The 26,027-nt window shown below is 38.3% G+C and overlaps 1 protein-coding gene and 2 long non-coding RNA genes across 23 annotated transcripts in view; 1 reads left to right on the top strand and 2 right to left on the bottom strand.

Moving 5' to 3' along the window:
• Nucleotides 1-10,265, bottom strand: part of C2CD5 (C2 calcium dependent domain containing 5) — a 61,173-nt gene extending 50,908 nt beyond the window's left edge. For 18 of the 20 annotated variants that reach the window (XM_061353660.1, XM_061353665.1, XM_061353662.1 and 15 more), the window contains exons 1-6: nt 10,071-10,265; nt 5,929-6,015; nt 3,885-4,056; nt 1,524-1,619; nt 976-1,131; nt 387-585 (exon numbers count right to left, since the gene is read on the bottom strand). In XM_061353660.1, coding sequence (XP_061209644.1) covers nt 387-585; nt 976-1,131; nt 1,524-1,619; nt 3,885-4,056; nt 5,929-6,015; nt 10,071-10,160 — 800 coding nt within the window. In that variant the 5' untranslated portion in view covers nt 10,161-10,265. Of the gene's footprint in view, nt 1-386; nt 586-975; nt 1,132-1,523; nt 1,620-3,884; nt 4,057-5,928; nt 6,016-10,070 lie in introns of those variants that run through there. The other 2 variants (XM_061353669.1, XM_061353670.1) reach the window with 1 other exon arrangement.
• A 6,944-nt stretch (nt 10,266-17,209) lies between these two features.
• On the bottom strand, nt 17,210-20,154 carry LOC133212386 (uncharacterized). The gene is made up of 2 exons (XR_009725464.1): nt 20,022-20,154; nt 17,210-17,394 (listed from the first exon to the last, which is right to left on the bottom strand). It is a non-coding gene; the product is annotated as an uncharacterized LOC133212386 (long non-coding RNA).
• A 63-nt stretch (nt 20,155-20,217) lies between these two features.
• Nucleotides 20,218-25,654, top strand: LOC133212384 (uncharacterized). 2 transcript variants are annotated; one of them, XR_009725462.1, is made up of 4 exons: nt 20,218-20,356; nt 23,607-23,716; nt 24,430-24,525; nt 25,062-25,654. It is a non-coding gene; the product is annotated as an uncharacterized LOC133212384 (long non-coding RNA). The 2 variants fall into 2 exon arrangements; XR_009725461.1 differs by lacking the exon at nt 20,218-20,356 and adding an exon at nt 20,390-20,501.
• Nucleotides 25,655-26,027: the final 373 nt, after the last annotated feature.

The raw sequence follows: 26,027 nt of genomic DNA, 5'->3' as shown, positions 1-26,027 counted from the left end.
GAAAATCTTGAACAGAAGTTATGTCATAAGAAGCCCTCACATAAGTGTTTACTGTACAAACACAGTCAAAGCAGAACTAATTATTAATTTGGAAACTGGTGGATTGCAACCCAAGGATATGTAATACCACTGCTATATAAATTCAAAAAAGTCGTATTAAGTAAGGATTACCACTCCAACTTCTAAAGAAATAACTTAAGTAATCCAACCTAAAACACTTCAAAATTGTGCAATATAAACTTTGTTGCAGACAAATAAAACTACAAAAGAAAAATAAATTCTGGGAAGAAAAAAAAAAGAAATCACACCAGGTATGTAAAATTGAATGAGTTTGAAAAGAAGAGAGATGAAACTTGTTTCCCTACAAAATATTAATTCATACTTACTCCTTCATTTCTTTGGATGGGGAGTTACATGCAGGTAAAAATGCTGATGGGTTACTTAGTTTATCCAACGTGCAGGCTGTTCCTATGGCTCGTACTACTAGTCCAGACTCTCCCTCCAAATCAAAACACTGTAAATAACCAACAACAGCATTTCCTCTCATCTCAAGCACTTTCAAGCCAATCTTCCTTTGCAGTTCACCTACAAAACAAAACATAATTAACTCATAATTGCGGCTGGAGCACCTTGCACATGAAGACAGGCTGAGAAAATTGGGGCTTTTCAGGCTGGAGAAGAGCAGCCTTCAAATATCCGAAAGGCACCTACAAGGATGCTGGAGAGGGACTCTTCATCACTGACTGCAGCAACAGGACAAGGGGTAATGGGTTTAAACAGGGGAAGTTCGGGGGAAAAGTCAGGCACAATGGCCATCAGTTAGGACAACAGAACCTTCAGAAACTAAACCTGTGAACTAAAATAATAAACATAATTACTACTAAAAATAATATGCAATATTGTCTTAAGTCACATATTTAAGTAGTGAATATGTTTAAAAGTAGCAACAACCATTGCAGCCTACATGTTTAATACCTGACATGAGTGAAATAAGTCTTTGTCTAGCCTCATTTGATGCCCTTGGTGTACGAATTCGGTCTATCCACTGGTATTCTGGGTCTTCATTAACTACAAGCTCTTCCACAAATCCATGAATTATTACTGCTCTGTAACACTTAGGAATGGATGTAGCTGTTAAAAAAAAAAAAAAAAATGTGTAAAAAATGTAAGGCATAAGTCTATGAGCCAAGAATTCCAAGAAAAATATAAAATTACACATAATGAGTGATGCTAAAAAGTCCAGAAATTAATGTACACAAATTTCTGTTAAAATGTGGCCATACCCAAGGGGGATATTTACATTGTTTTAAAATACAGACAGAAAATATTTAAATAAAAAATTTAAGCAAACTAAACAATTTTCTACATTTACTACTGGCTTCAATGTAATCTCCACTGGGCTTATGCTATGAGCTGGTAAAAGAAGGGAAACTGACAGAACAGGGTAAAAAAGAAAAGGCAGCAGGGAGAAGGACAGGTGGGGGGAAGTTTTCTTTTCAACAATACCTTTTTCCTCTACTTACTGCAAAAAAACTTGACTCCACAGGATGACTGCCTAAACCTGTTTAAATCATTGAAGAGATCTACTTTCACCACCACACTGATCTCCCCACGTATACCTATCAATGAAAACCATGAAAAATTAGAAGCTGTATCAGAAACTAATATAAAACTAGTCACATTAATTAATATCTATTATGAGTAATTAATGCACTATTAACAGTGAGTTCTGCAAAGAAGGTACTACAACCCTGCTAGAACTGTTCAGCTCAACTGGCAGTTCATGTGTCACTTCTAGCCTGAACCAGAGGAGCAGGAAGGTATTTCCTTGCCTCTCAGATCTGCTTCAGTGATGCTGCATCAGAAGATGTGTCTAGTTTTGCTAAGCTGCAGCTGGACAAGCAACAGTCCTCAAATACATGCTGCACTGAACAGGAGTTCAGAACTAAAATGAGATTTGGAAAAGAGAATCCACCAGCCTCCTGATACTGCAGTGGCCTCTGCTACAGAGTGCGATGCTCCTGTACAGTCTCACTGCTCCTGTGACCTGCACCATCAATGCAGGATGGGTATAAATCAGTATAAGGACTGCGACCACCCCAAGATATCCTAGCACAAAAGGTTGGAAGTATTAGCCTTGAGTATGGCTGCTTTAAAGCTGGAGTCTGTTCACATCACAAAGCTCTCACCAACACTAAAAAGCTTTTACATTTTCTCCCTGAAATGGTTTCAAAACTGCTGCAAAGCTACTCTCTGAATTTCAATCCAATGAGAACATGCACAGCTCTTTCTAGAACCACAAAGTGGCACAATAAATGTTTGTAAAATGCTTTGACTATGAGAAGAATTACGCGAAAAAATAAGGTATTACAGACTTTTTAGCTAAAGCTTATTTTTTGGCCACAATTAAACATCACTAATGGAATATTTTCTCAACACACAGCCATTCCTTTTCGATTTTTCTACTTTCTTATTCTAGCTTTTTCTTCTTTTTCCCCACCCAGTAACACAATCATTTCACATATTACAGGTTCTGACATATTGAGGACTAAATTTCTTGATGAGTCTGATCTCTAGTGCCTTCAGAAGCCTTTATCATGTAAGTATGTAACACTCAAACAAAAGCATTAAATTTGTACGTCAACTGACATTAGTACAATAGAGTTAACTAGATCTATCTTCCAAAATTCCAATAGAAAGAAGCCTTCAGTTACTATAACAGGAAGTGACTTGGGTTCATATATTTTCATAATCACGTTGAAGTGCAAAGAAAAAAACAAATAAAAATTTATGATTTTTTTTTTAAAGGAAGCATCAGCTACTGTGACAAAGATGAAGATAGTTAGAATCTACTGGTATGAGCATCAAAATACAAAAATTCTAATTTTGCGTAAATAGAAAACAACTGTGAAATATTAACAGATCTAGAAAAATACAGAGAAATCTAATTCTCAGTGATACAAGTTGTACACATCCTAAGAAAGGTCTTCACCTAATATAACTTCAAACAGAAATGTATAACAGCAAAATGTGAAGGGAATAAAAGGATAAGAAACATAAATGTATATTTCTCAAAAAACCCAACCTCTTCAATGTAACTGTTTTAAACATAAAAAATAGTTCGCATCAGTAATGATCATCATCTAGTAAATACCGTTAATTACGTTCCAACAACGATTTATAATTAGTTAGTTAGTTGTTAGGTCTATGTAAAATAGATAATGAACAAGGGTGGTAATGGCAATGACACAGGTGTTTTGCAACAAGGTATTCAAGCAGCAAGCTAATTGCTGTAAGTCAGCCTTGACTTTCTGGAACAAAAGCTGTGCTTCATTAAAATCAAAGGCAAAAATATCATTAACTTCATGCTCTCATACCTTCAAGATATTCTGATGACATCTATCTAGCACTGAGAGTAATTTCTGCAGGGAAAAGGTACTTCATCCTGTACTTCATACTGAAGGTATGTCACGTCCTGTCCCTCCATCTCAAGTGGAGTTTATCTCACATCTCAAGAAGGCACACCCCAAGAGCCTTCATCAGGAGTATATTCTTTTAGTAAACACACAGCAATTGGAAAAGTATGTTTGGATTATTTTTTATTTTAAGCTCAATTTTGCAGTAACTATTTTAAAAACCATGTGAAGATTTTTTCCACTTGTCCCAAGTTCTATGGAAGACGTTCTGCCAAGCACTGGCCTGAACTACCATGCCAAAAATTTTCTCATGCCAGAAATAAGAAAAAAACACCAGAAAAGTAGCTTTGCAGCTCCCAAGGCTAAAATTATTACAATTTTTTGAAGGCAGCTTACATAAATGAAGATTGCAAGAAGCAGATTACACCTCAAACAACATTGTTTTACTTTCAAATTAGCAAGTCTCACCATGAATGGTATCATAGATTGGAAACCATCCTGAAATAACTGTAGCTGCTTCACTGTAGAGCAAAGGATCAATATCTATGTACACTTTGCCAATGGCATCATTAGCACTGTAGGTATCATGATCAAGAACTGTGATCTGGAGAGGCTCATCTTGTAGCTCTTCATCATCTACCTAGAAACAAATATTAACACGGAATCTTAGTGTTTTTAAAAAACGCAGGGAAACACTGCTGAAAAACAAGTGCAAAACAAAGAGGGTTAGTTATGCACAGTGACGTGACACAGACAGATCTGTAGTTTTGATTTCCTGTATCTGAACAACACATTCGCTTATTTTGATTTTACCCTTCATGGACTAGTGAGATCCTGAAGCCACAGTTACCACTGGGAGAACAGAAAAGCAAGATTACAGTAATTATGCATTGTAAAATTGCACATAAATTGTTTTGAGTCACATTCCCTAGATTGTTTACCCATCTCCACCAAAAAAGTATGAATACTTATCATTTAGAAAAAAAGGAAGACTTAAGATAAAACATCTCAGAAGACTTATACTCTGAAGTTATGATTACTGGTGTTCTCACCTTCCCAAACTGGTCAGTGGCTTAAAAGAGGACATTTTATATAACCAGCTGTTAAAATCCAGTCATTTCAGACATGCACTTTACTAAATAAATGCAACAATCTACCTGCATACACCTCAGTTGTTTGTTACAATATAAAAAGATAGAAATTATACCGCTTTCTGTGTTGAACATCACAAACCATGAATCAGGTTTGCCAGGTGCAATGGGATGACTCATCCAAGTGTTTACAGCACTATAGCCTTGCAAAAGGATCAAACTGTACAGACATACACATGCACACACACAATGTCTGAAAGAGCTAGTGGTTTTCCACTCTTAAAAATGTGGATTTCTTTTTCTTTCCCCCATTGTTACTGTTTGACTCTTTTCTTCCCCAAATCCATTTTTCCATGCAAAAAGATAGAATTTTGAGACTTCTGTTATTGTCAAAAAAATCTCTTTCCCTATGAGCAGAGTTAACACTCCAGACAGATCAGCTCTTTCCTCTCCTCCTAAAAGATGCCCCCAGGCGCTGAAAGATAAAAAGAAGAAAAAAACACGCCCACCTTTTTACTACCTTTTTAGTCAACACGGATTGCTGATTAAGAGATGCTCTTAAGCATTGTATTGAATAATCTACCTAACTTCACTATTTTATATTTGCTCGAAAATGCTTCTAACATTACCAGCTATTACATCACTTACAGTGATGTACACAGTTTCAATCATGTTTATGCTGTGATATTACCTTAGAACACTATAAATGACAGAACGATTAATTCAATTTTTTTTAACAATTAATTTACCTCAAACATCATGTTATTAAAAAATGGAAGGAAAAAGAATAATTAAAAAAAATAATACGTGAAAAGTTGTTCAGGGCATAATGTCAAAGAGTATCAATGAATTATATCCTGGAAAACATCAAGAAGCAATTACAGGAACATACCGAGTGCTCTCATTATTACGCAACGAAATGGGAAAATGAAATGTCCAACAATTGTTGTCCAAGCTCTTTATTTTGTAATTTTCTCATAGGAATTCTCTGTTTTCTTCTCTGTCAAGTGCATTATTTTTGCAACCCATGGTGACATTTTAAATACCAATTAACTTTCCTTACTAAAATTACCCCTTTAAAAAAAATACATGTATTACTGATATATGAAAGCCTGATTCTTCATGCTATTTTCCACCTACTTTCACCTCTGCCTTGTCTTTTTTAGTATTACCCAGAATAACATCTGAGGTGGATACAATCTGACAAACTTTTACCTTTACAAACAGCTCTGAAAATCCAAAGAGACACCTTTAGCAAACAAACTCTCACTGTAGATAGGTTTGCTCAAAAGGCTTCATATGCATTTAAACAAAAACCACTTCACTACTCAAACTCATTTTCTCCCTGAAATGAAACTATTTCATTAAGGGCATCTAAACCAGAGTCTGTATATAGACACAAACTCTTAAAAAATACTTACTTCAAATTTGAACCACTCAGAATTCCACTGAGGATTAAGAGATTTGGGATACACGTCTGTCTTAAATGTTGTATTTCCAAATTTTACCTAAAAATACAAGCATGCGATTATTAACAAATACTAATAAATTTAGAAACTCATCAATTCTATACATGCAAATAATTTCAAATACATTATTTCAATAATATCAACAAATCCTTTTCAGTTACATCAGCTTTTTCAATCAATTCACATACATCAGTAAGTAACTTTCCATGCAACAACAACACTTCTCATATATCTCCTTTCCTCCTTAATCACTTGATAAGTAGAAGTATCACTTCTATTCAAAGTCACTTGTATATTCACCTTCACTTCTGTTCAGAAAACATGTAAGCAAAAGTATTCTATCTAAATACTAAGAGCTAATGTCCCACTGCTGTTCTCTCTAGGGTTTCTAAATCAACTTTATTGACAATTCATAAAAGAAATACAGAAATAAGAATGGTAACATCGGTAAATTTATTTCTGAAATTTAAGAAATCTCCCTAAATGCACACCAGAAAATAACTGAAATCATCTCCATTAACTGCAATTTTGATATGCTGGACACATACCAGTAAATTCTGAGCAGCAAGGGGGAAACTTATCAGATTTTATTCTTTTCTTAAAATATAAAAAAATTAGAGAAAGCATATGGGCAAAAAAGATAAAGGACTATATGTATCTATATACGTACGTATACATATCCCTGTAATCATCAGTTACTTAAGATTAAATATTCTTCGTAATTCTACTGATTAATGCACATAATAGCCTATATCAGGAATCTTCATGTGGTCTCCATATCGGTCTACTTCAAGACAACCCCCTTTGTTTTGTTTTGTTGGTTTCTTTTTGTTTTTTGTTTTTAAAAAGTGAAACAATTTCTGTGGTGCTCCATACAAGAAACAATGCTGCCCAAAGCAACTTTATTTCACTGAAGCTCTTACTCCAAACCACTCACAAACACTTGTAGATCTCTGAATATTGCCTCTAAAATTAATTAGTACTTCATACCAAGTATCTGATAACGCTTACAAATACCCAAAGTTATGGGGTTTAATTCATTCAAAATTCTTAAGAAAATAATGAGTGTGCTGATATAAAAGAAATGCTGAAGTTAAAGACAGCTCAGGATTTTGAATATTGTTTTTTCTTTTTAAAGTCTAAATAGATTTTGGAGACTAAATTTAGGCTTAACTTCTGAAAAATGTATGGCAATTTTTTAAACACTTTTGCTCAAGGAATTATTAAATAAACACTTCATACCTTTCAGTAATATGGTGATTATTTTGCACAGGTGCATACCCCGACTCTAAAGAGATTCTGAACATGCTTTAGGCTTCTTAATTAAGCTGGCTGTACTTAAGTACCACAGGACTGGATTATGAGTTCATATTGAGCTATGTATACATAACTGTACATATCTCAGTCAACAGAACTCTGTATAGCATTTATGACCAAAGAAATCAAAAACCCTTGGGGCCCCCTACTTGATTTAATGAACAGTAAGGTTTTTCAAAAAAGTTACTTCAAAGTAAGTTTTAAAGTTAAAAGCCAGAGTGGTATGAAAACACAGGACCAAGCAACCCTAGTGTAAAAAATCACCCAGCTATAAAAAGGTGGATGCAGCCTATATGCATACAAAAAACTAACAGCACTGCCACTCAGAACATGTATTCACACAAAGCAGTATAATACTGATACTGACACTAGTTTTAAATGAGCTACCTTATGTACCAGAAGCTGCCAAGATGGAACAGCCCAGAGCTCCACCCAACCTATTTTTACAGGTTATCTAGGGAGTAAATTAGTTTCCTTGGAGCCCCAGGCAGTTATAACTGAAGTTCTCCAGTAGTCAAGCTAGTTCATTAAAGCCTGTAGAGATAATCAAGCACTATACTGCTGTCTGCAGTATAAATTTAGAAGCACAATTACAGAAGAAATTGTGCTACTTTGCTCCGGATTACACATGCTGGCAAAGTCCAAGTTGTGCATAACCTGAGCCAAGTCTTCTCCTATTTTCTTTTGTAATTCTAGATTAATGTTAAAGGCTAGTAATTAACTAGTACCTTAACATTACTTCTGCTTTTCATTTTTATTAAAGTGAAAACACTTTGTAAACGGTTTCATCAACCTTACACAGAAAAAAAAAACAATAGCTTCAAGCTCAATTTAGTTTGAGATAAATGTCAAAGGGGCAATTTCCAGTCTTCCTAGAGTAACAGTCCTAACAGCAAGGCCCCACCTACGTATTTCTTTAGCCTTATTTGTGCTAAAACAATCATGAAACTGCACATTAACCCAGCTAAGCAAACTGATCTTTTTGAAAAGTCCTATTTCCTTTATGCTAAGACAGTCTTTTAACTAAATCAATTTTGCAATCTGTCTTGCAACACACCCAAGACAGCAGGGTTGGCACAGATGGAGGAGGATTGGGAACAAATGGCCAACAAGACAGGAGAGCTGTTTCTCCTCCACAACAAAAAAAAACCCAGGCCAAATGAAACTCATTAGAGAGCTGCATTTCCTATTTCCTGTTCTCACGAGTAGCACACGTGTCAGTTGTCGTAGGCTATTCATCAAATTTGAAATTAAAGAGAAGTCCTTATAAATGAAAAACTGACTGATGAAACATTTGAAACCAAACACTAAAATATGGATTTAAATTGACTGTCATTCCTGTAATAAAATAGAACTGTGTACTATTTCAGCTCCACTGAAAAGCATGCCAAATGCATTTTAGCTTTATTAGCTATTTAAGGTCCTACTATGCAATGTGTTTAGTGTCTTATATCAATCAGATTTTTAAGCACCAAACAAAAATTGGGACTTACATACCCAAAATCTATTTTGATATTAATATGAGACTTTCCAATTTATACAGTTCTAGAACAATGTTGTGTCTTCCTACCTGAATTCCAGTGTTGTGTCAACCTCAATTAAAATTTGTGGTAGAAACATGCACCCCATTTTTAAACACCTCTTTCCTTTTTCTGTATGATTTCTGCATCTATGGAATATTCCTGAAGTGTTCTAAGTTATTCATATCGGAAATAATCATAAAAGAGAAGGCTCTCATCAATTTATTTTACAATCCCTTCCTAAGAAATACCCTATATATTGCCTGTTAATTATATAATTGCAATGAAGGCTGGAGTTAAGATATTTCTGGTGCAATAAAGTGGTTTAAACAAGAAGACGGTATTAAATACTTCAAATCATAGAACTGTAAAATCAACTAGGTTGGAAAAGGCCTTTAAGATCATCAAGTCAACCATTACCCCAGCACCGCCAAGCCCACCACTAAACCATGTCACTAAGGGCCTCATCTATATGGTTTCTGAACACTTCCAAGGATGGCGATTCCACCACTTCCCTGGGCAGCCCGTTCAATGCCTGACCACCCTTTCAGCGAAGCAGTTTGTCCTAATGCCCAGTCTAGACGTTCCCTGGCACGGCTTAAAAAACAATTCGAAAATATTTTAGCATTTCAAATACTTAAAAATAAGAATACTGGTCGAAGAGTAATGCCTGTACAACCACTCTGCACATATATATTCACAAACACAGATGCCTTAAACACCCTTTTATTAATTCTTCATCCAGCTTGCCACACATCCATCAAATCCTGAAATGGATTCCATTTGGCTGCCTGACCAAGAAGAGCCATTTATTAACAACCGCCAGCCAGGAGATGCTTAAAACGAACCGGCCTATTTCTAAAACATCATCTGAATTCTACATGCCTGTCAGCTAAAAATCAAGGATAAACCAGAGACTGCTTTCACAACATCCCAGCCGACTGGAGCTCGGAATGCTCCCCGCCGTGCCCGGGCCCTCCCCTCCCCGCCCGGAGAGGCTGCAGCCAAGGGGCCAGCTCCCGGGCCCAGGCCGGAGGCACTAAACGCGCCCAAGGGCGGGCGCGGCAGCTGAGGAGAGCAGCAGCCGGTTCCGTACACAACTGCGGCGGCACCTGTTACCGAGGCGCAGCCGGACGGCGGGGGGTGTGTCCCGTGTCCCTCTGGCTCGGGGGCGCCGCGGCGGGGCCCAGCAGCAGGTGCCTGCCAGCCCTCCTTCCCTGCCTCCCCGATGCACCGTGCACCTCCCCTCCCGCAAACCTCCACAAAGGCGTCGGTGAGGTCACTGGCGCGGTCCATCACGGGCAAATGGCGCCCTGCCACGATCTTGACCTTCAGCTTCCCCGGCATCTTCGCACTGTTTCTCCGCCACCGCCTCCCGCCGGCTGCAGAGGGAAAACAACAGCGCGCGTCCCATGGAGCGGCACAGCACGGCTACACGCCGCGAGGGGGGGCGAAAGGGGTGGGAGGAGTGGCCGGGCAGCTAGGGCGCACGCGCCCCTGCGAGCAACGGTTCTGCAGAGGCCTCCCCCTTCGCGGCGCCTCTGCCTGGGTACAGCAGCGCCTTCGGGGCACGCGCTCCGTGACGACACCCGGCGGGAAGGGGACGGCACGGCAGGGCAGTGGGGCGCATGCGCTACTCACCGGGTCACCACTGCAGGCGGCCGGCGAAGCGGGTGGCGGCGGGAGTGGGTTGGTTTCCTACCTCTACCGCTGGCGGCCCTACCCCGGAGCGCCTTGCCTCGCCGCTTGGCTTTGCCGGTACCGCCCCGCCCCTACGACAACATGGCGCCGCTGTTACGGGGACCCCTTTGGAAGTCGAACGCCGACTCCTCGATGGGTTCCCCGCTAGCGCTGCTGCGGCGCTTCCAAGTCAGGGTGCTTGAGCGCCGAGTCATCGATGCCCGGAGCTGCGGGCTGACAGTGGCGGGAGGGAGACGGCCTGAGTCGCCTCCAGCCCCCTCACAGCCACATCAGGCCGGGCCAGCTCTGGGGTTAGGCCGCTCTGCGTCCCTGACAGGTGCGGTCGGCTGGGAGAGTGCTGCCGGCTGGCCCCATGGTCCGGACCCACCCTGCTTCCACTCTGCCCCGTTATGCAGCCTCGAGCTTGAGGCCCCGTTAACGGGGAGGCGTAGAATATACGTGCAACTCCGGGCACTCGGTGGCAGAGTCCTTTAAGGGATTTAAACCAAGCCCCATGGGTTTATTGTGGTTTGGGTTTTTTTTTGTTGTTGTTGTTGTTTTGGGGGTTCTTAATAAAAGACAGGTATGTGCAGTATTTGAGGGATTATGAATCGATTAAACAATTTAGTTATAAGAAGTAGGATTTGATACGGTTCTGATAGCCAGGTTTTGACTTTCTGATGCTTGAAAAGCTCTTTGTTTAGGAAATAGTGCTGTGGAAGCTTGGGGCAACCTAAAGGAGCCATGCTGTCCAAGAGTTGCCTGAGGTATATGCCCACCACTGAGAGCGTGAAACGAGGGTGTGTGAGGATCTGTGATCATGGTATGGTTGTGAACAGGAATATAAAAGAACCTTTGTGCTTCGATAAAGGAGCCCCCAGATGTTGAACCAAGTAGTGGATCCAGTTGGATTATTTTCCTTTCTTTCTAATCTTACAACAAGACTAAATCATATTATGGGCTGGTGTGCGATACTGCAAACATAAACCATATGAACAAAATACAGTAGTGTGTGGCATAGCAAATTACTGTATAGAAGATCTTTGGCTATCTGTCCTCCAGCTAGCCACATTTAGTCTCACTGATAAAGCATTTCCTCTCTTTAGCTTGTTTCTAAGTTATCTTTGGAACAAATCATACAGTTGCTAGTATTCATCACATCTCTGAATAAATTACAAACAGCTACATGTATGTTTTTTCTTCATGCATCATGTTCGAGCGCAGTACTGCTGAGGCTGCTCCCAAAGCAGGATAGCAGCAAGGAGCAAAGACCCAGGAAGGTACTTAAACACAGAAAACATGCTACTTATGTTAGGGTATTAAATTAGACCAAAAACATGTTTTTTGAAAGGAATCTCCTGATCTCACCTGCTTAAATGTTGGTTTTGCTCACCTAAAATGAATATTTAATTTGGATAAGACTGAATTGAAACATATAAGCTAGCAATACACAAAATGCATTCCAGCTGTTCAAGGGCATTTGGGCTGTAACACTAAATTAAAGCTAGTATGAAATTAAACCCTGTGAACTGCTTATGGTTTGGGTTATCAGCACTGTTTCACCCTAAAAGTGGGCTATTGATCCACTACATTACTTGTTAGCATAGCCATTCCTGTCTGAATTTCCCTATTAGAAAACTGCCAGCAGAAGGTGGGACTACAAAAAGACATTCTCTGTTGCCCATGTTAGATACAACATTGGCCTTCATTAATTGGTGGTGTACTGCTTTGTAGCCCAAGATTTAGGAATTGTAAAACAAGTTCTTGACTACAAACAAATAAAAACAATGTAAAAGTAAACTCTGCCATGTTTGTCTTTTTTATTTTCCTGGCAAAACAGCTATTTCTTTGCTTCTTTTGCTAGCTAAATTATAATGCAACTAATTACTAAGAAACACTATGTGGTTACTGTGATGTTTCAGCATGGCCTGTAACAGACCCTGGCATCACAGACCTCTCTTAAGCCACCAAACACACCAGACAAAACTCTGGAGTTCTTCATTGTTCACTGAAGATTGGACAATTTGCCTGACTAATGGCCAGTTAATACAGTGAAAACCTGGCTAAATGGAATTGTTACATGGAATAGCTATGATTTGGACAATATTTAAACAGTGCAAGCATTATAAAAAGGAAACATCTAAAAGAATGTCTAGCATGGTAAACTCTTCCAGCCAGGTGTTTGTAAACTGGCGGCATTCCTGACTTGGACCTCTCCATTTTTCCCAGACAATCCGCCTCAATGCTTCTTATTCTCAAATTTTTTAAAAAGATTTTTCTAAAGTTAAAACTGTTGGGGTTTGGGGCTTTTTGTTGTTTTGGGGGGGGGGTTGTGATGAAACAAAATCTCTCCTTGTCTTACTCACTGAACCTAGAGAACAGGTTATCCCTTTAGAAATACTAGAAGACTTACTGGATTACACTGGTAATAACTGGTACATATTGGGTAATCTTTTTTTTTTCATTGTTTAACTTAGAGCATCTGGGCCAATAGGATCCACAAGTTAACTACCTGCTATGGGAAAACTTACCTCCTTTTTATTTTGAACTTACAAACTGATTTTAGGACTCCTATCTCTTAGTATAGTAAGAGAGAAGGCATAATTGTTCCCTTTACTCATATAAAGTCTTTAATGGATTTCTTAAGGGACATACTATCTAGCTAAAAAAATTACTTGGTTAAAAAAAGTAACTATCTTTCTTCCATTCTTTCTTTATAGGTCTTTTTTTCACACGTTTGAACGGTGTTTATTTTCCCATGAAGATTGTCTGAGGAATCATAGAATAGTTAGGGTTGGAAAGGACCTTAAGATCATCTAATTCCAATCCCCTTGCCATGGGCAGGGACACCTCACACTAAACCATGTCACACAAGGCTCTGTCCAGCCTGGCCTTGAACACCACCAGGGATGGAGCATTCACAACTTCCCTGGGCAACCCATGCCAGTGCCTCACCACCCTTACAGTAAAGAACTTCTTCCTTATATCCAATCTAAACTTCCCCTGTTTAAGTTTTAACCTGTTACCCCTTGTCCTGTCACTACAGTCCCTAATGAAGAGTCCCTCCCCAGCATCCCTATAGGCCCCATTCAGACACTGGAAGGCTGCTACGATGTCTCCACGCTGCCTTCTCTTCTCCAGGCTGAACAGCCCCAACTTTCTCAGCCTCTCTTCATATGGGAGGTGCTCCAGTCCCCTGATCATCCTCGTGGCCTTTCTCTGGACTTGTTCCAACAGTTCCATGTCCTTTTCATGTTGAGGACACCAGAACTGCACACAATACTCCAAGTGAGGTCTCACAAGAGCAGAACAGAGGGGTAGGATCACCTCCTCCGACCTGCTGGTCATGCTCCTTTTGATGCAGCCCAGGATACATTTGGCTTTCTGGGCTGCGAGCGCACACTGAAGCTGGCTCATGTTCATTTTCTCATCGACCAACACCCCTAAGTCCTTCTCCACAGGGCTGCTCTGAATCTCTTCTCTGCCCAACCTGTAGTTGTGCCTGGGATTGCTCCGACCCAGGTATAGGACCTTGCACTTGTCATGGTTAAACTTCATAAGGTTGGCAGTACTTCAACTGTAGTATTTCAAGCAGGAAATCAAGTTCCAGGGAATTTTTACTGCAGTTTCCTAGTGAATATCTTCCTGGGATTATGAAATACATATTTATTTCCTTTTTTTTTTTTTTTTTTTTTCACAAAAATCTGTCCAAGGATCCAGCTTTTCAACAGAAGATTTATAGTCAAAGGACTAAAAACACCTGCTTTGGAAAAACAGTTCAAATCTGGGTTTTGGGTACTTGGAATGATCTGCTAGATACGATTTAATGCATTAATGAACCTGCATGGTGTATTATACCTGACTTAGGACTGAAGAGTTTCTATACTGGCAGAATGAGGCCTGTCTTTCCATAAATTAGCATGGTACTTAACACATTTCCTGACAATTGTGTTACAGTTCTCTAGGGCCAGCAGGGATTTACACAAAGTGAAAGATAAAAAGGACTCAACTAGAAGTTTAGTCAAAGCCCTAGAATATATGAACTATTTGAGGCATCTAAAATAGCATTAGATTTCCCTCTGCTTTAGGCAAATGACATTCATATAACGGATATACTTGAAACTAAAGCTGTAATATGTATTTTCTTGGTAATACACAGGTTGGAGACCACAGAAAATATTAAGAAGTGTATTTTCACCATGAGGGGAGGAGGGGAGAGGGGAAGAAAGGTGACATCTGACTTTGTACTTTAGTATCCACTTTGTTTCTTGCTGAGTTTTCTCCCTTCTGCTTAGAAGTGATGCTTTAGCAGGTCATGACGATAGAAGTTGTGTTACAGCAAGATAATAAGTATATGCTTAAAGAACAGTGTTGTCTTATTTGAGCTGGTATTGCCACATATTAAATACCGTAATAAACCAACTATACAAACCAAGAGTATTGATAGTTACAGTATTAAAGACATCTTGTGTGGAACAACGAGTGTCATGAACATAAGGGAGTTTTGTGGGGGGAAGCTGTGAGATTTTACTATCTAAAAGTAAAGATCCATGTGTCCCTTCTTTTCCGCTTGTTGTATGATAGATTTTTGTTTTGTGTTTTATTTCCTGCTTAACTGCTAGCTCAAAGTGTGTGTGTATTTCCAACAAAGAGAGATTTCCTTTCTGATAGACATGCATGTTGAACCATTAGCTTACAAACTGATACTCCAAACAAAACATTTTCACCATAACTTCAATCTGCTGGCCCATCACTTCAGGGCAGGTTTCAATTATCTTAGCTTACTAGCCTTCTTCAAGATATAGATTAGAAGATCGTGGTCTAGGCTTTCTTCAGGTTACACCATGACCTGAGATGTGGGGGACTCTGTCTTCCCCATGTGGAAAAGTCCTTTTTTATTATATTGCATTGAGCTGATTTGAACAAAAATAAATGAAAAGGGTTTTTTTGATTTTTAGTTTGTTACAACACACCATGCTTGTTAGCATTCACAGAAGATACTGGTTCCATTTCTACTGCAGTTACTGTGATAAGTAGTCTGAAACAGGAGTCCTTGTCAACTGTTACCAGCAAAGAAAACTCTGAAGTGCTAGTTTTTGGCTTTTAGAAAAATCCCAGTATTTCTTTGTAAAAATACATATTTTAAAGACATCTGGTTGAAATCTACAGGACACCAATCCAAAAATATCCTTAATAATTATCAGAGGAGTCCTATATCCAGACATGTGTATGTATATATATATCACTATATATACATACACACATATATATATGTATGTTCCTAGTAAAGGATCCCAGCATCCCAGGGAAAAAGAAACCAAACAAAACAAAAAACTCATTTCTGCTCTGCTGTGTGCTCGCTGCAAGGATTTAAACAGGGGCAAAATTCTGATTCCCCCTATTTGTTATTGCCTGTATGTATTTGATGTGCCATTGCAACCCTTAATCTCTCTCATTAGATTAAAAGACACAGGGTGAAATTCTGTCTCAATAAAATCATTAAGGTGAAATGCTCTCACTGAAATGAAGAGGTGGGTTTTATCATGAGCTGGGATGAATAAGGCATTGTTACAGAGGTTTCTGATTTGCACTGGAGAAGTTCACTCTAGTTAGCCTGTTTAAACAGAAGATTAAGAGCAGTATTAATGCCTATTACTATCTACATGAACAAATTCCTACTACCATAGAGATCTCTAATATAGCAGGTGTGATGGAAGTCTGAGCAGGACAAATTAAAACTCAGAATATGTAGATGTGACTACTGGAAATATGAGTTATTAAGTTGTGGAAGGCAGGCATTTTTTAATTGTTTCTAATCATAGGTCACTGGGAGCACTTAGAATCTGTAGTTCTTTCACAGAGACAGCATTTTTTGCTGACCTGCGGGAAAGAACGAACAAGAAAAGGCCCATGGCCTTGTAAAGGTGTGTGCTACATGAAGAAGGAAGGTGACTGTGGCAGGCTGCCGTCCATGATTGTCACCTTGCTGCTATGGCAGTTCCCTCCCTGAAAGGGTAGAGTGAGCCTGGGGACAGCTACACAGAGGATGTGAAGGCAGTCAAGAAGTGGTGGCTACCTGGCACATGATCCAAAACATTCATTTTGACTCCAGGTTACTTGGGGAGGATCTTATGGCTCATTTTTGCTGACTTTAATCCTACTTTGCCTAAAGCTGCATCTCTCAATAATGGTTTTAAATCTTGATGCTGTAACAACTAGATAAAAATCAGATGATTATAGTAAGTTATTTCCCTGATGGAATTAAAGTACGTCGTATGAGTAATGGTATACATGGGTGGTTTATTTTTGTCCTGAATCTATTCAATGTCATTCTCAGGCTAATGGAACTAATTTGAGCTGACATTGGTGATAGATGGTAATATAATCTATTCTTATATATTATATAGAGACTGAATACAGAGCTCATTTGGAAACAGTTTCTTGGAATCAATTATTTAAGTCAAATGTTGTCAGGAAATTCAAATACCATGCTGGTGATACAGCAGATAGATTCAGATAAATTTCTAATATTCTATAATATGTATGAAGTAAGTTTATCCATCAAAAAGTTTTTAATTCCAATGATATTCTAAAACACTATTCCCATACAGATCTAGTGAATTGAATAAAATCTGGTTGTCATTTGAGGAAAACCAGAAGCCAGAAAATAGTCTCAAGGCTTATATTGGGAGGGTAAAAATAAAGCCCAATATGTCTTAGTCCTGAGATTATATTTTTGAATTGTTTGTATGCACTTGTTTTCTCGATATCAACTATTTCTCTTGGAAATGAAATCTCAGCACTTCATATTCTTTTGAAAGTGACATCTTTTGAACAGTCTACTCAAGTAAATCTTGTGTTGACTTCAGCAGTTTGGGATCTGGTCCATATCAAGCAGTTTCTGGAAACAGAGACATGAAAATATTCAATTTCATGCTATTATGGCTGTATGAAGGTTTCAGTTTCCATCTACTCTTGAAAAAAATTGCATAAAATAAATTTTCACTAACAGGGGAATGTATGCAATTACCTACTGGGGGAATCAAACAACTGGATCTGATGTCATGTTCCAAGCTAGTAATTGAATGTCATTTATCTTTCTTACAGTTCTGTGAGGGAAACAACATTGCATATGAGTTTGTGCATTTTATGAGCAATGAGTGGCAAAAGCATAATTGGGATAAAAAAAATGGGATATGCAAAAGCTTAATTGGGATATCAGCTCACAGAGATTGCAGCTGAGTCCTGTGTACAGATGCTCTAGCAAAGATATGTAGTTAGAAGGAGTACAATAAAAATAGCTATTCAGAATGTGTCATGCTTACAAAGCCCTAATTAGTTGACACCTAAGTAATAATTTAATTAAATATAATAGTAACATAGATAATTAGTCTTCCAGTGACACTTTCAACATTTCTGCCCTTCCTCCTTATAAGGATTGAGACAAAGAAATGTAATATTTAGCTGTGATTGTAGTACATATTAGACTTACTAGAATAGTTATATTCTGCTTAATATTCTTGGTATTTTCTTTTTTCCTGTATAGATGTCATAAATAGATCATTTATTCCCAAACCATGGAAGTACTAAGGAATGTGTATCTTTATATCTTGAACTTGCTTTCAAGGTCATAGATGATGATCCTGAATTTTTTAAGTAGGTTGGTGCTTATTAAAGCTATGATCCTAGTAGTTTGTCTCATCAATTGCTATGGTACAGGCAGCAAGAGTACATATGTACTCTTCAGCAAGCCAGTCTGTGTCTTGGAAAAGATTATTTTAAGTATAGTAACTTTGCATGAACTATCTATAGACTAGCTCCTCAAGATCCTTCACAAGATATGCAAGTTATTTCTTTCTCTGAACAGATTAAATTGGATTACAATCAAAACAATAAATCTTTGCATTCTAAAACATGGAATGAATGTAATTCTTAATAAGCATGTGTTGCTTTTGCTTCCTATGTTCCAGTAGGAATAGACATGATGTGAGTTACTAAACACTGAAGTTTTTAATGTATAAACAATAAAAGGATATTAATGAGGCAAACCATTGAGTTTTGTTTTTCAAGAGCATGTAATGCCTTATGTTTAACATCTTACAAAAGTGGAATACAGGCTTGTGTCTACACAGTGATACTCATTTACTGTCAAAACTTCTGATACAAAAGGGTTCACATTGTTTATTTTAAAAGTTTAACTCTCATACTAAGCCAAAGAAGACAGAAGAGACTCATATTCTGAATTTTGACTCCTCCATAAGTACATATACATATGCATATGAAGCAGAAAAACTAGGCTCCTAACTCATGTGGGTAAAGTCAGAAGCTTAAAATCATAGAATACCAGGTTGGAAAGGACCTCAGGGATCATCTGGTCCAACCTTTCTTGACAAAGCGTGACATAGACTAGGTGTCCCAGCACCCTGTCCAGACAAAACTGAAATGTGTCCAAACTATAAACCAAAAGTAATATCCTTGTAATTCACTTTTTATCACCATCCAATTTATTGTGAAAAGTATGTGCTACTGCTGCAGAAATGTCAGTCAAACTCAGTTTAGCAAAGTGGTCATGGTACATCATGCGAGTAAAGTAGGGGGAACTGTGATTGCTAGGAGATGAAGCACCTCACAAGCTAGATTGGAAAAACCCTCCAGGCTCACATTGATGGAGAAGGTGAACAAGAGAAGAAACGGTACTTTTCTTATCCACAGATCTTAGAAAGGGCAGGGAGCTCCAACAAGAAGTCCCAAGTTTGGTGTGTGTTTTCTACTAAGAACGTGCACTCTATGGTGTGGCAAAAGAATGGTGCAGCCACAGGATGTGGGGCTCTGCACCAGGGAGTTTCATTGATAAAATCTTAAACTGTATGAGAAGCCACACAAAAGTCTAAAGTTAGAAGAGTCTTCTTATCTGTGGCTAATCAATTATTGGAGTGATCCAGATGACTACTTCTAGCAAAGCAAGTGTTTTCTTAGTTTTATCATGATTCCTGTATGTGTTCCTGAGTACCACTGAAAGGAAGTACCCATTCAGAGAAAGTATAAAAGTTCAAGATGTGCAGGAAACAAACTCCTTATATTCCCTACATACCACCTTATTTCTTAAGTTAAAACTCCTGTAGAGTAAAACCTGACTAACTAAAGTAAAACCCTGTCATCTGTGCTTGTTCTTTGAGTAGTCTTAATTCATTCCTGACAGAGTTGCGTTCAATGCTGCATTTGACCCCGTTAAGGACAATTTATAGGGCTTTTGAAATATGAGGACAGTGTCTTCAAACTGCCTTCAAAGTACAAAAAATTGTCATTCATCAGGCTTGTTCTGCTTTTCTCTGCTTTTATGTACAGGAGAATTATGATCGTCACCTTGGACTGTCTTGATAGCAGCTGAGGGAGGTACTGCCTTCATTTTACCAGCAAAGATTATTATGAACAGCACTAGAGAAATATATGCTAAGTACATTGCTTAATTATACATAATAATTCTATAAAATGACAGCATCTTTCAGTGCATGAAAGTTAAATACAGACCTTAATGAGGCAAGCCAGGAACTAAAGGTGACACCGGGCAGGAGCAATGACATCTCCCACCACTTGCCATCCCGCAGCATCTGAACAAGAAAAGCTGAGCAGGTCCAGCAATGATAATGGTTCAGTTAGCAGCCTGGCAACTAGAAATCAGGTCTATAATAACAAGGCAGGTTGAAAGTCCAGGCAAGGCAGCAAGGCAAGGCCATGATCTGCAAGGTTGCAAGCCAACCCACCAAATCTCTTGGGCAAGAACTAAGGAAGGAGCAAGGGCAGAAACCTGAGCCAGTGTCCAGCTCTTTGCTGGGGAGGTGGGGAAGGAGCTACAAAAGCCACAGGTGAGGATTTTCTCACCACCTCTTGCCTGTTTTCACAAAAGCTATGGCATATTAGTGCCTACCTTGGATGCTGACAGCTAAAGACTAAGGAGAGAGGTGGAAGAAATTGCAGAAGAGAGTTGTGGAGGAAGGTGGATACAGGCTGGTAAGAGCTACTGCACCTGGTCTAATTGTGTTGGTGTGTTTGGTGGTGAGGTGGGTACACTGTTAAAGTCAGGAGTTAAGGTAAGAAGGCTGATATCTGGCACCAAAGCAGCTAGCAGCTGGAAAAAATTTGCTAAAATGAAAAGTAAATTCATGTTTAACACAGAATAAGGAGACATACTACTGTATTTTTTAAGGAGTAACGAAAAAATTTTCTTTGCAGTAGCCAAGAAGAGTTCATGCATGCAAGTACGTGATTGCCATCCCATAAGGGCTGTATCCTAAAGTTAGGCTCTTGGAGTAAGAAAGATCTCTACTATTTTACCATTAATAAATGTAAAGACTAAGAACAGACCTGCCTTGGCTAATTTTAGCAGTCTGAATGAAACCTATTGGTTTTCCTGATTTTGTTGTTGTGACTCCAGAACCCTCAGAAAGGCAAGCAAGACTGATCTTAACAGTTTGCAAAGACAAGCCTCCATGTATTTTTTGCAAAGGTCAAATGATTCAAGAATTTGATGCAAAGCACAGCTGTGATCTGTGTGAAGACAAGGCCTTGAACTTTTAAAAGCTTAATTCTCACACAGCTGTTGAATACAAAGAGTTAACTGCTATTGCCTGTAATATCGTTTTTCTCTGTGACCTTCCTTTCCAGTGATTTTCCATTTACGCTGGAGATTATCTCAATGCACTATGTAAGCTTCAGATCAAGAGATTAATCACTTCATCAGCCTTCACTTCATTTTTGGAGGATTGTTTTGAAATTAAGACATTATATTTTTTTAACCTTGTTATTGTTTGCATGTGTAGGGAAACAGCTTGATAGCACTGATCTTCAAGTTTATATAAGCACGAAATGTCCCAGATATCACAAGAAAAATGTTTCAAATGTTATCTGTTGTGTAAGATCTTGAGTTATAAAAATACATACGTAGCACTTGGGTTTGTTTTTTAGGTGTCATTGAGGTAAGATGACACATGAACTATCACTGCAGCTGAGTTATACTGCAGCTTGCCTATTTGAATTGATCTATAGTCACTGATACAGGGTTGGTAGCTGGTGTTGTCAGACTACTCATAGTCTGAAAGCAGAGTTGTTGGCCTAGGGGAAAATCTGCTGGAAGTGTGCTTACTACTTGTGCTCTGTGGGCATTAGTTTTAAAGCATGTGTTATGAAGTGTTTGAGATGCACATGTTTGGCTGTCATTTACCCTGATATTCTTCTGAGCCAGGAATTCTTAGCTTAGACAGACTGAATATGGGTGAGAACTAAAAGTCTGAGGCAAGAGCTCTTTGGGAGTGATCCTAACAAGCTAGGGGAGCTAACAGATAAGTGTGGAAGGGGTGATAACTCCCCCTGCAGTTTTAGATGCTGCCTGTCCTTTGTAATTCACATCTTGCAAGTTGGTATTAGATAAATGTACAAAATTGTGTTTATGGACAGTTTTTGTATCTGTGTGCAGTGAACAGCTTTGTCTTTCAGACGCAGCCTTTGCAGCTATAATCTCTTCTAGTCTCAAACTGAAGCTTTGTTACCAGAGCACAGTGTTACGGAAGTTATAGTTCAAAACTATTTGTGATGCTGAATGGCTCCCAGAGGAAAGGGAACTTCCAGCTCACAAACCAGATGCATGTCACAATTTCATTTTCTGTTCTTGGTGGCTGTATACTTCTTCTTTTTTTTTTTCATGCAGTCACTGAAAAGTATTTTGGAATGTGGTAAAACTCCCAGCTTTGTTAACAGGCAGTACCTAAATTGTGACGAACAGAATCAGGTAGTTGAAGTTGATGCAGCTGAAAAGTAATCTGGTAATAGAATAATTCTGTTTTATCCACATCAGATAACCACATCATTAGCTATGGAGAAGTAGAAAATCTCTCAACTCTAGGGGTGGGGTGGATGTAGACTGGGTTGTTTCTATGCACAACCCTTCCCATTGCAAATGGCCACCACTGATAAGATGCTAAATTTAAAGTACAGCTAACTAGCTGTTATTCTACTGTTCCCTCTCTGATGAGAATAAACATGTGGGAATGTCTGGTATCTCTCTGAGATAATATACTACCCGATATTAAGAAGCCCTTTACTTTTGATTCAGTATCAAAGAGGACAAAGTTATCAAATTTCTTGGCATTTTAACTAAGCTTGTTGATTTTTTTTGATTGACAGTTCCTGTCCCCATTACTTATATTTAAAGGCTGCTTCAGAACCTTCATATGTGATTAGAAATTTCCAACTAGAGCTCCAGTATGAGTTTATGCCTATTTTGTGCACATCGATATCGTGTTTTAGCCTAAAGAGATCTTTTCACTTTAGGATACATCTGTCCAGATAGTTTTGTGGTGGGTGATTCCATCCACCCACAGCTTTTCGTGTACTAGATGGAAATCTAATCTACAATAGAATAGGGGTCTCCATTTACCTAATCATGTTGTTATTCTTTATCCATATCTCTTTTGGTTTTTAATATACAGGGGCAGAATTGTACACGGTACTTTTTATAAGGCCTAAACAGTGCTTTGTACTATAACCCCCTACTTCTGTATCCCCTGCAGCTCTGTATTTGTAGGTAGTCCCTGCTAGGACAATCTCACCTGATACATCCTGGAATTCCTTTTGCCTTTTGACAAGCGTATTATTACATTTGTACATCAGGCAAGTTTATAAAAACAGAACAGCGCACTGTCAGGGTGCAAATATGAAAACAAAGATGTAGAAAATAAAATCTAGTCTATGTATGTTCCACACATGTGACATCAGTTGATACACAGCTGTGCTTGTGTACAAAGAAACCCCTGAGAATTATGCTGAGCCCTCAAAGGACCCAGATTTCCTCAGCAGTCTGTGAAGGGCTGGGGAGCTCATTAAGGTAGCAGAAAGGCTCAGTGGCAGAACTCCCTTTTTCTCTCAGATCTCCACGCCAACATGCAGCAGCATGTGTTCTGAATACTGAATGTAGAAATAGGTTCTAATTATAATGGAGCACAAATCTAAGAAATGAAAAATGTACTAAATATGGCAGCATTAATGTTTTAACAAGCATTTGAGTATATACACAATGCAGTACATTGTTCTCACTATGATTTTCTGCCTGTGTGTTTGCAGGCCCTGTGGGTTTCCACCAAGGACACCAGAAATAATCTGATACCGATAATATCAGTGATCCACTCTTCTATTATCAGCAGTATCGAAGAACTAGAGGCTTCCAAAAATAGGTTTACATATTCTAATATTCCCTAAAAATATGCAGAGTGGAATAATAAATAATGTTTGGAAGAAAAGAAGTCCCTCGTGACTTTTGCCAATTTAATTTATACCCTACAAGAATAAGATTTAATTGCCCTTATCTTAATTGTCCTTAACGTGGTATGCACAGTAACTGCAGGTATTATAAGCCATAAAATTATTCAGCCACAAAATTTACCTGAACTGCCCAAAGCACTATTTTCCATACACCTATATCAGTTGTAAATGCTTTTATTTAATTTATTCTAAATTCATTGGGCGTAATTTTTATTGGATGAATTCCTTGTTTTGCTGATAAGAGACATAAAAGTCATTATTTTGTGGAAAAGGTTTTCATAGGCTATGGCTGTGTTTCCATAGGCTGTGGCTTTGGAAACAGCTTATTTTTTAAATGTACTGCTTTCACTCACCTTGTGCCCATGCAGAAACATCTTCTGTTCATAAAACTGGAATTAACTTCAGGGTTTTGAAAAACTGGGTCGAACATACAGAACAGTTTTAGCTGCTGCTTCAACTTTGAGCCTAAACTTTTCTATCATGCAGGTTTTCTATTATGCCCCCCCCCTTTTTTTTACCCCTAAAATTAAGATTGTGTTTCCAGACACAGTATTCAAAAAACCCAAGCCCTGTACTAGTTACATTCCATTTTCTATGCTTTTTCTGATCTTGTTTACACTTTCAGCAACTGCATCAAAAGCGTGCTTTGTTCCTATATTTGTGTTCTTCTCTGTGATCCTTTCCATATGAAATTCAGATTTTGCCAGAGTCTTTTGGCCAGGTAAAACCTCTTACTTGTGAGCTTTTCTTTCCAAGAGAAGCCTCATGTTATTTTTCTTTTTTTTTTTTTTTTTATGAAAAATATCTAGTGAATTACGAGGATCAGATTTGAACAGCTGAGGAAAGAATGCTGAAAAAACCCCACAAATATAAAAATGAGAACATTGAAATACATCAGAGAAGAGCAGAAACCCACAGTATTTCTGGAAGCAATTAAAGAGTTTGCTTTATGAAAAGTAAAGCAAGGGAGATGTTATTGTAAGAAAAAATATTTTCTGCCAGAGGTTTGGTTTCTGGCATCAACTTTTTTGTACGCACACAACTAAGAAGAGCTTTTCTTGGTGGAAAAGTTTTCCTCCTTGGAACTACAAACAAGCTATGACCTTAAATTCATCAAAAGGGTTTTAAAGGTGAGTTTTTTCTTTTTTTTTTTTTGTTTTGTTTTTTCTTTTTTGGGTTTTTTGTTTGTTTGTTTGTTTTAATGATTCTGAAGGTTCAAACATCTGGGTTTATTCTACTTTCTTTTCTTTATCGCAGGTCCCCATGTGGAACTGGCTTGGAAGGTATGGTTTGGCTGAGGCCCTGGCAGAGCTGGTTTGGGAACACTTTAGGGATCGCACAGAAGCTGACCTTGAGACAACGATTTTATGCAACTTAGCAAAAGTAACACAATGATTTATTGAACTAGAAGTGACTATCACAGAAAAGCTATCTTATGAATTCCATTTGTCCACTGCTATGAATTTATGAGTGGTATCACAGGTGTTTTTATAAATGCATAATCCTGGGCAATCAATCTATGCAGCTGTAGTATAGGTCAATCTACCTTTCAAACATTCCTTCAGTATTTTGGCTTTTGTATACTTTTGTGGTTTTTTAGCACTTCCAGCTTCCTGTTCCCAAAGGCAAACAAGTAATTGTAAAGGTAAGCAGAGAGCTCAGTGTTCAGTAAGGTTTTGGAAATGTTTTTGTAGTTTACTTATCATGAAAAGATCAGTGGACAGCTTTTAGCATGGCTTTTAGTGATACATTTGATTACATTATCAATAACTGCATAGTAATGGATTCCCACTGTTTCTTTCCAATGTAGGTAGTTGCTGGTGGTGCTTTCTGGTAAAAGAAGAGGAAAGATGGTTATCAGGAAAAGCTATTAGAATGTAAACCAAGAAACTCAAAAAATCTCTCTCTTCTGCATTACAATGCTACTTGTTACAGACATTCAGAAAAGCTGCTGACTGCTTTGCTTACTCTAAGCATTCCTTTAGTTCTGTAGATTAAATAAAACACATTGTTGCAAAACATGGGAAAGTGATTATTTTCTTTTTTTTTTTTTTTTTATAATTACAGAAGAGGGAGTTGGATTAGAAACAGTCATTCCCCTGAGAAGTTACACCTCCAAAATAATCTTGCAATGCAAAAAGAAACAAAAAAAAAAAAAAAAAAGACCAAACCCAGAATGAGTGATAATTAACAGAGCTAGTTGACATGCTGTTCTTTAAAAGT

This window comes from Neopsephotus bourkii, unplaced genomic scaffold (genome assembly GCF_033783945.1).
Source record: "Neopsephotus bourkii isolate Nb327-2 ecotype Australia unplaced genomic scaffold, CSIRO-AGI_Nbou_v1 NB_690, whole genome shotgun sequence".
NCBI classification, from domain to species: domain Eukaryota; kingdom Metazoa; phylum Chordata; class Aves; order Psittaciformes; family Psittacidae; genus Neopsephotus; species Neopsephotus bourkii.
The sequence above is the reverse complement of the archived record's forward strand: the minus strand, read 5'-3'. Positions and strand labels throughout refer to the sequence as shown.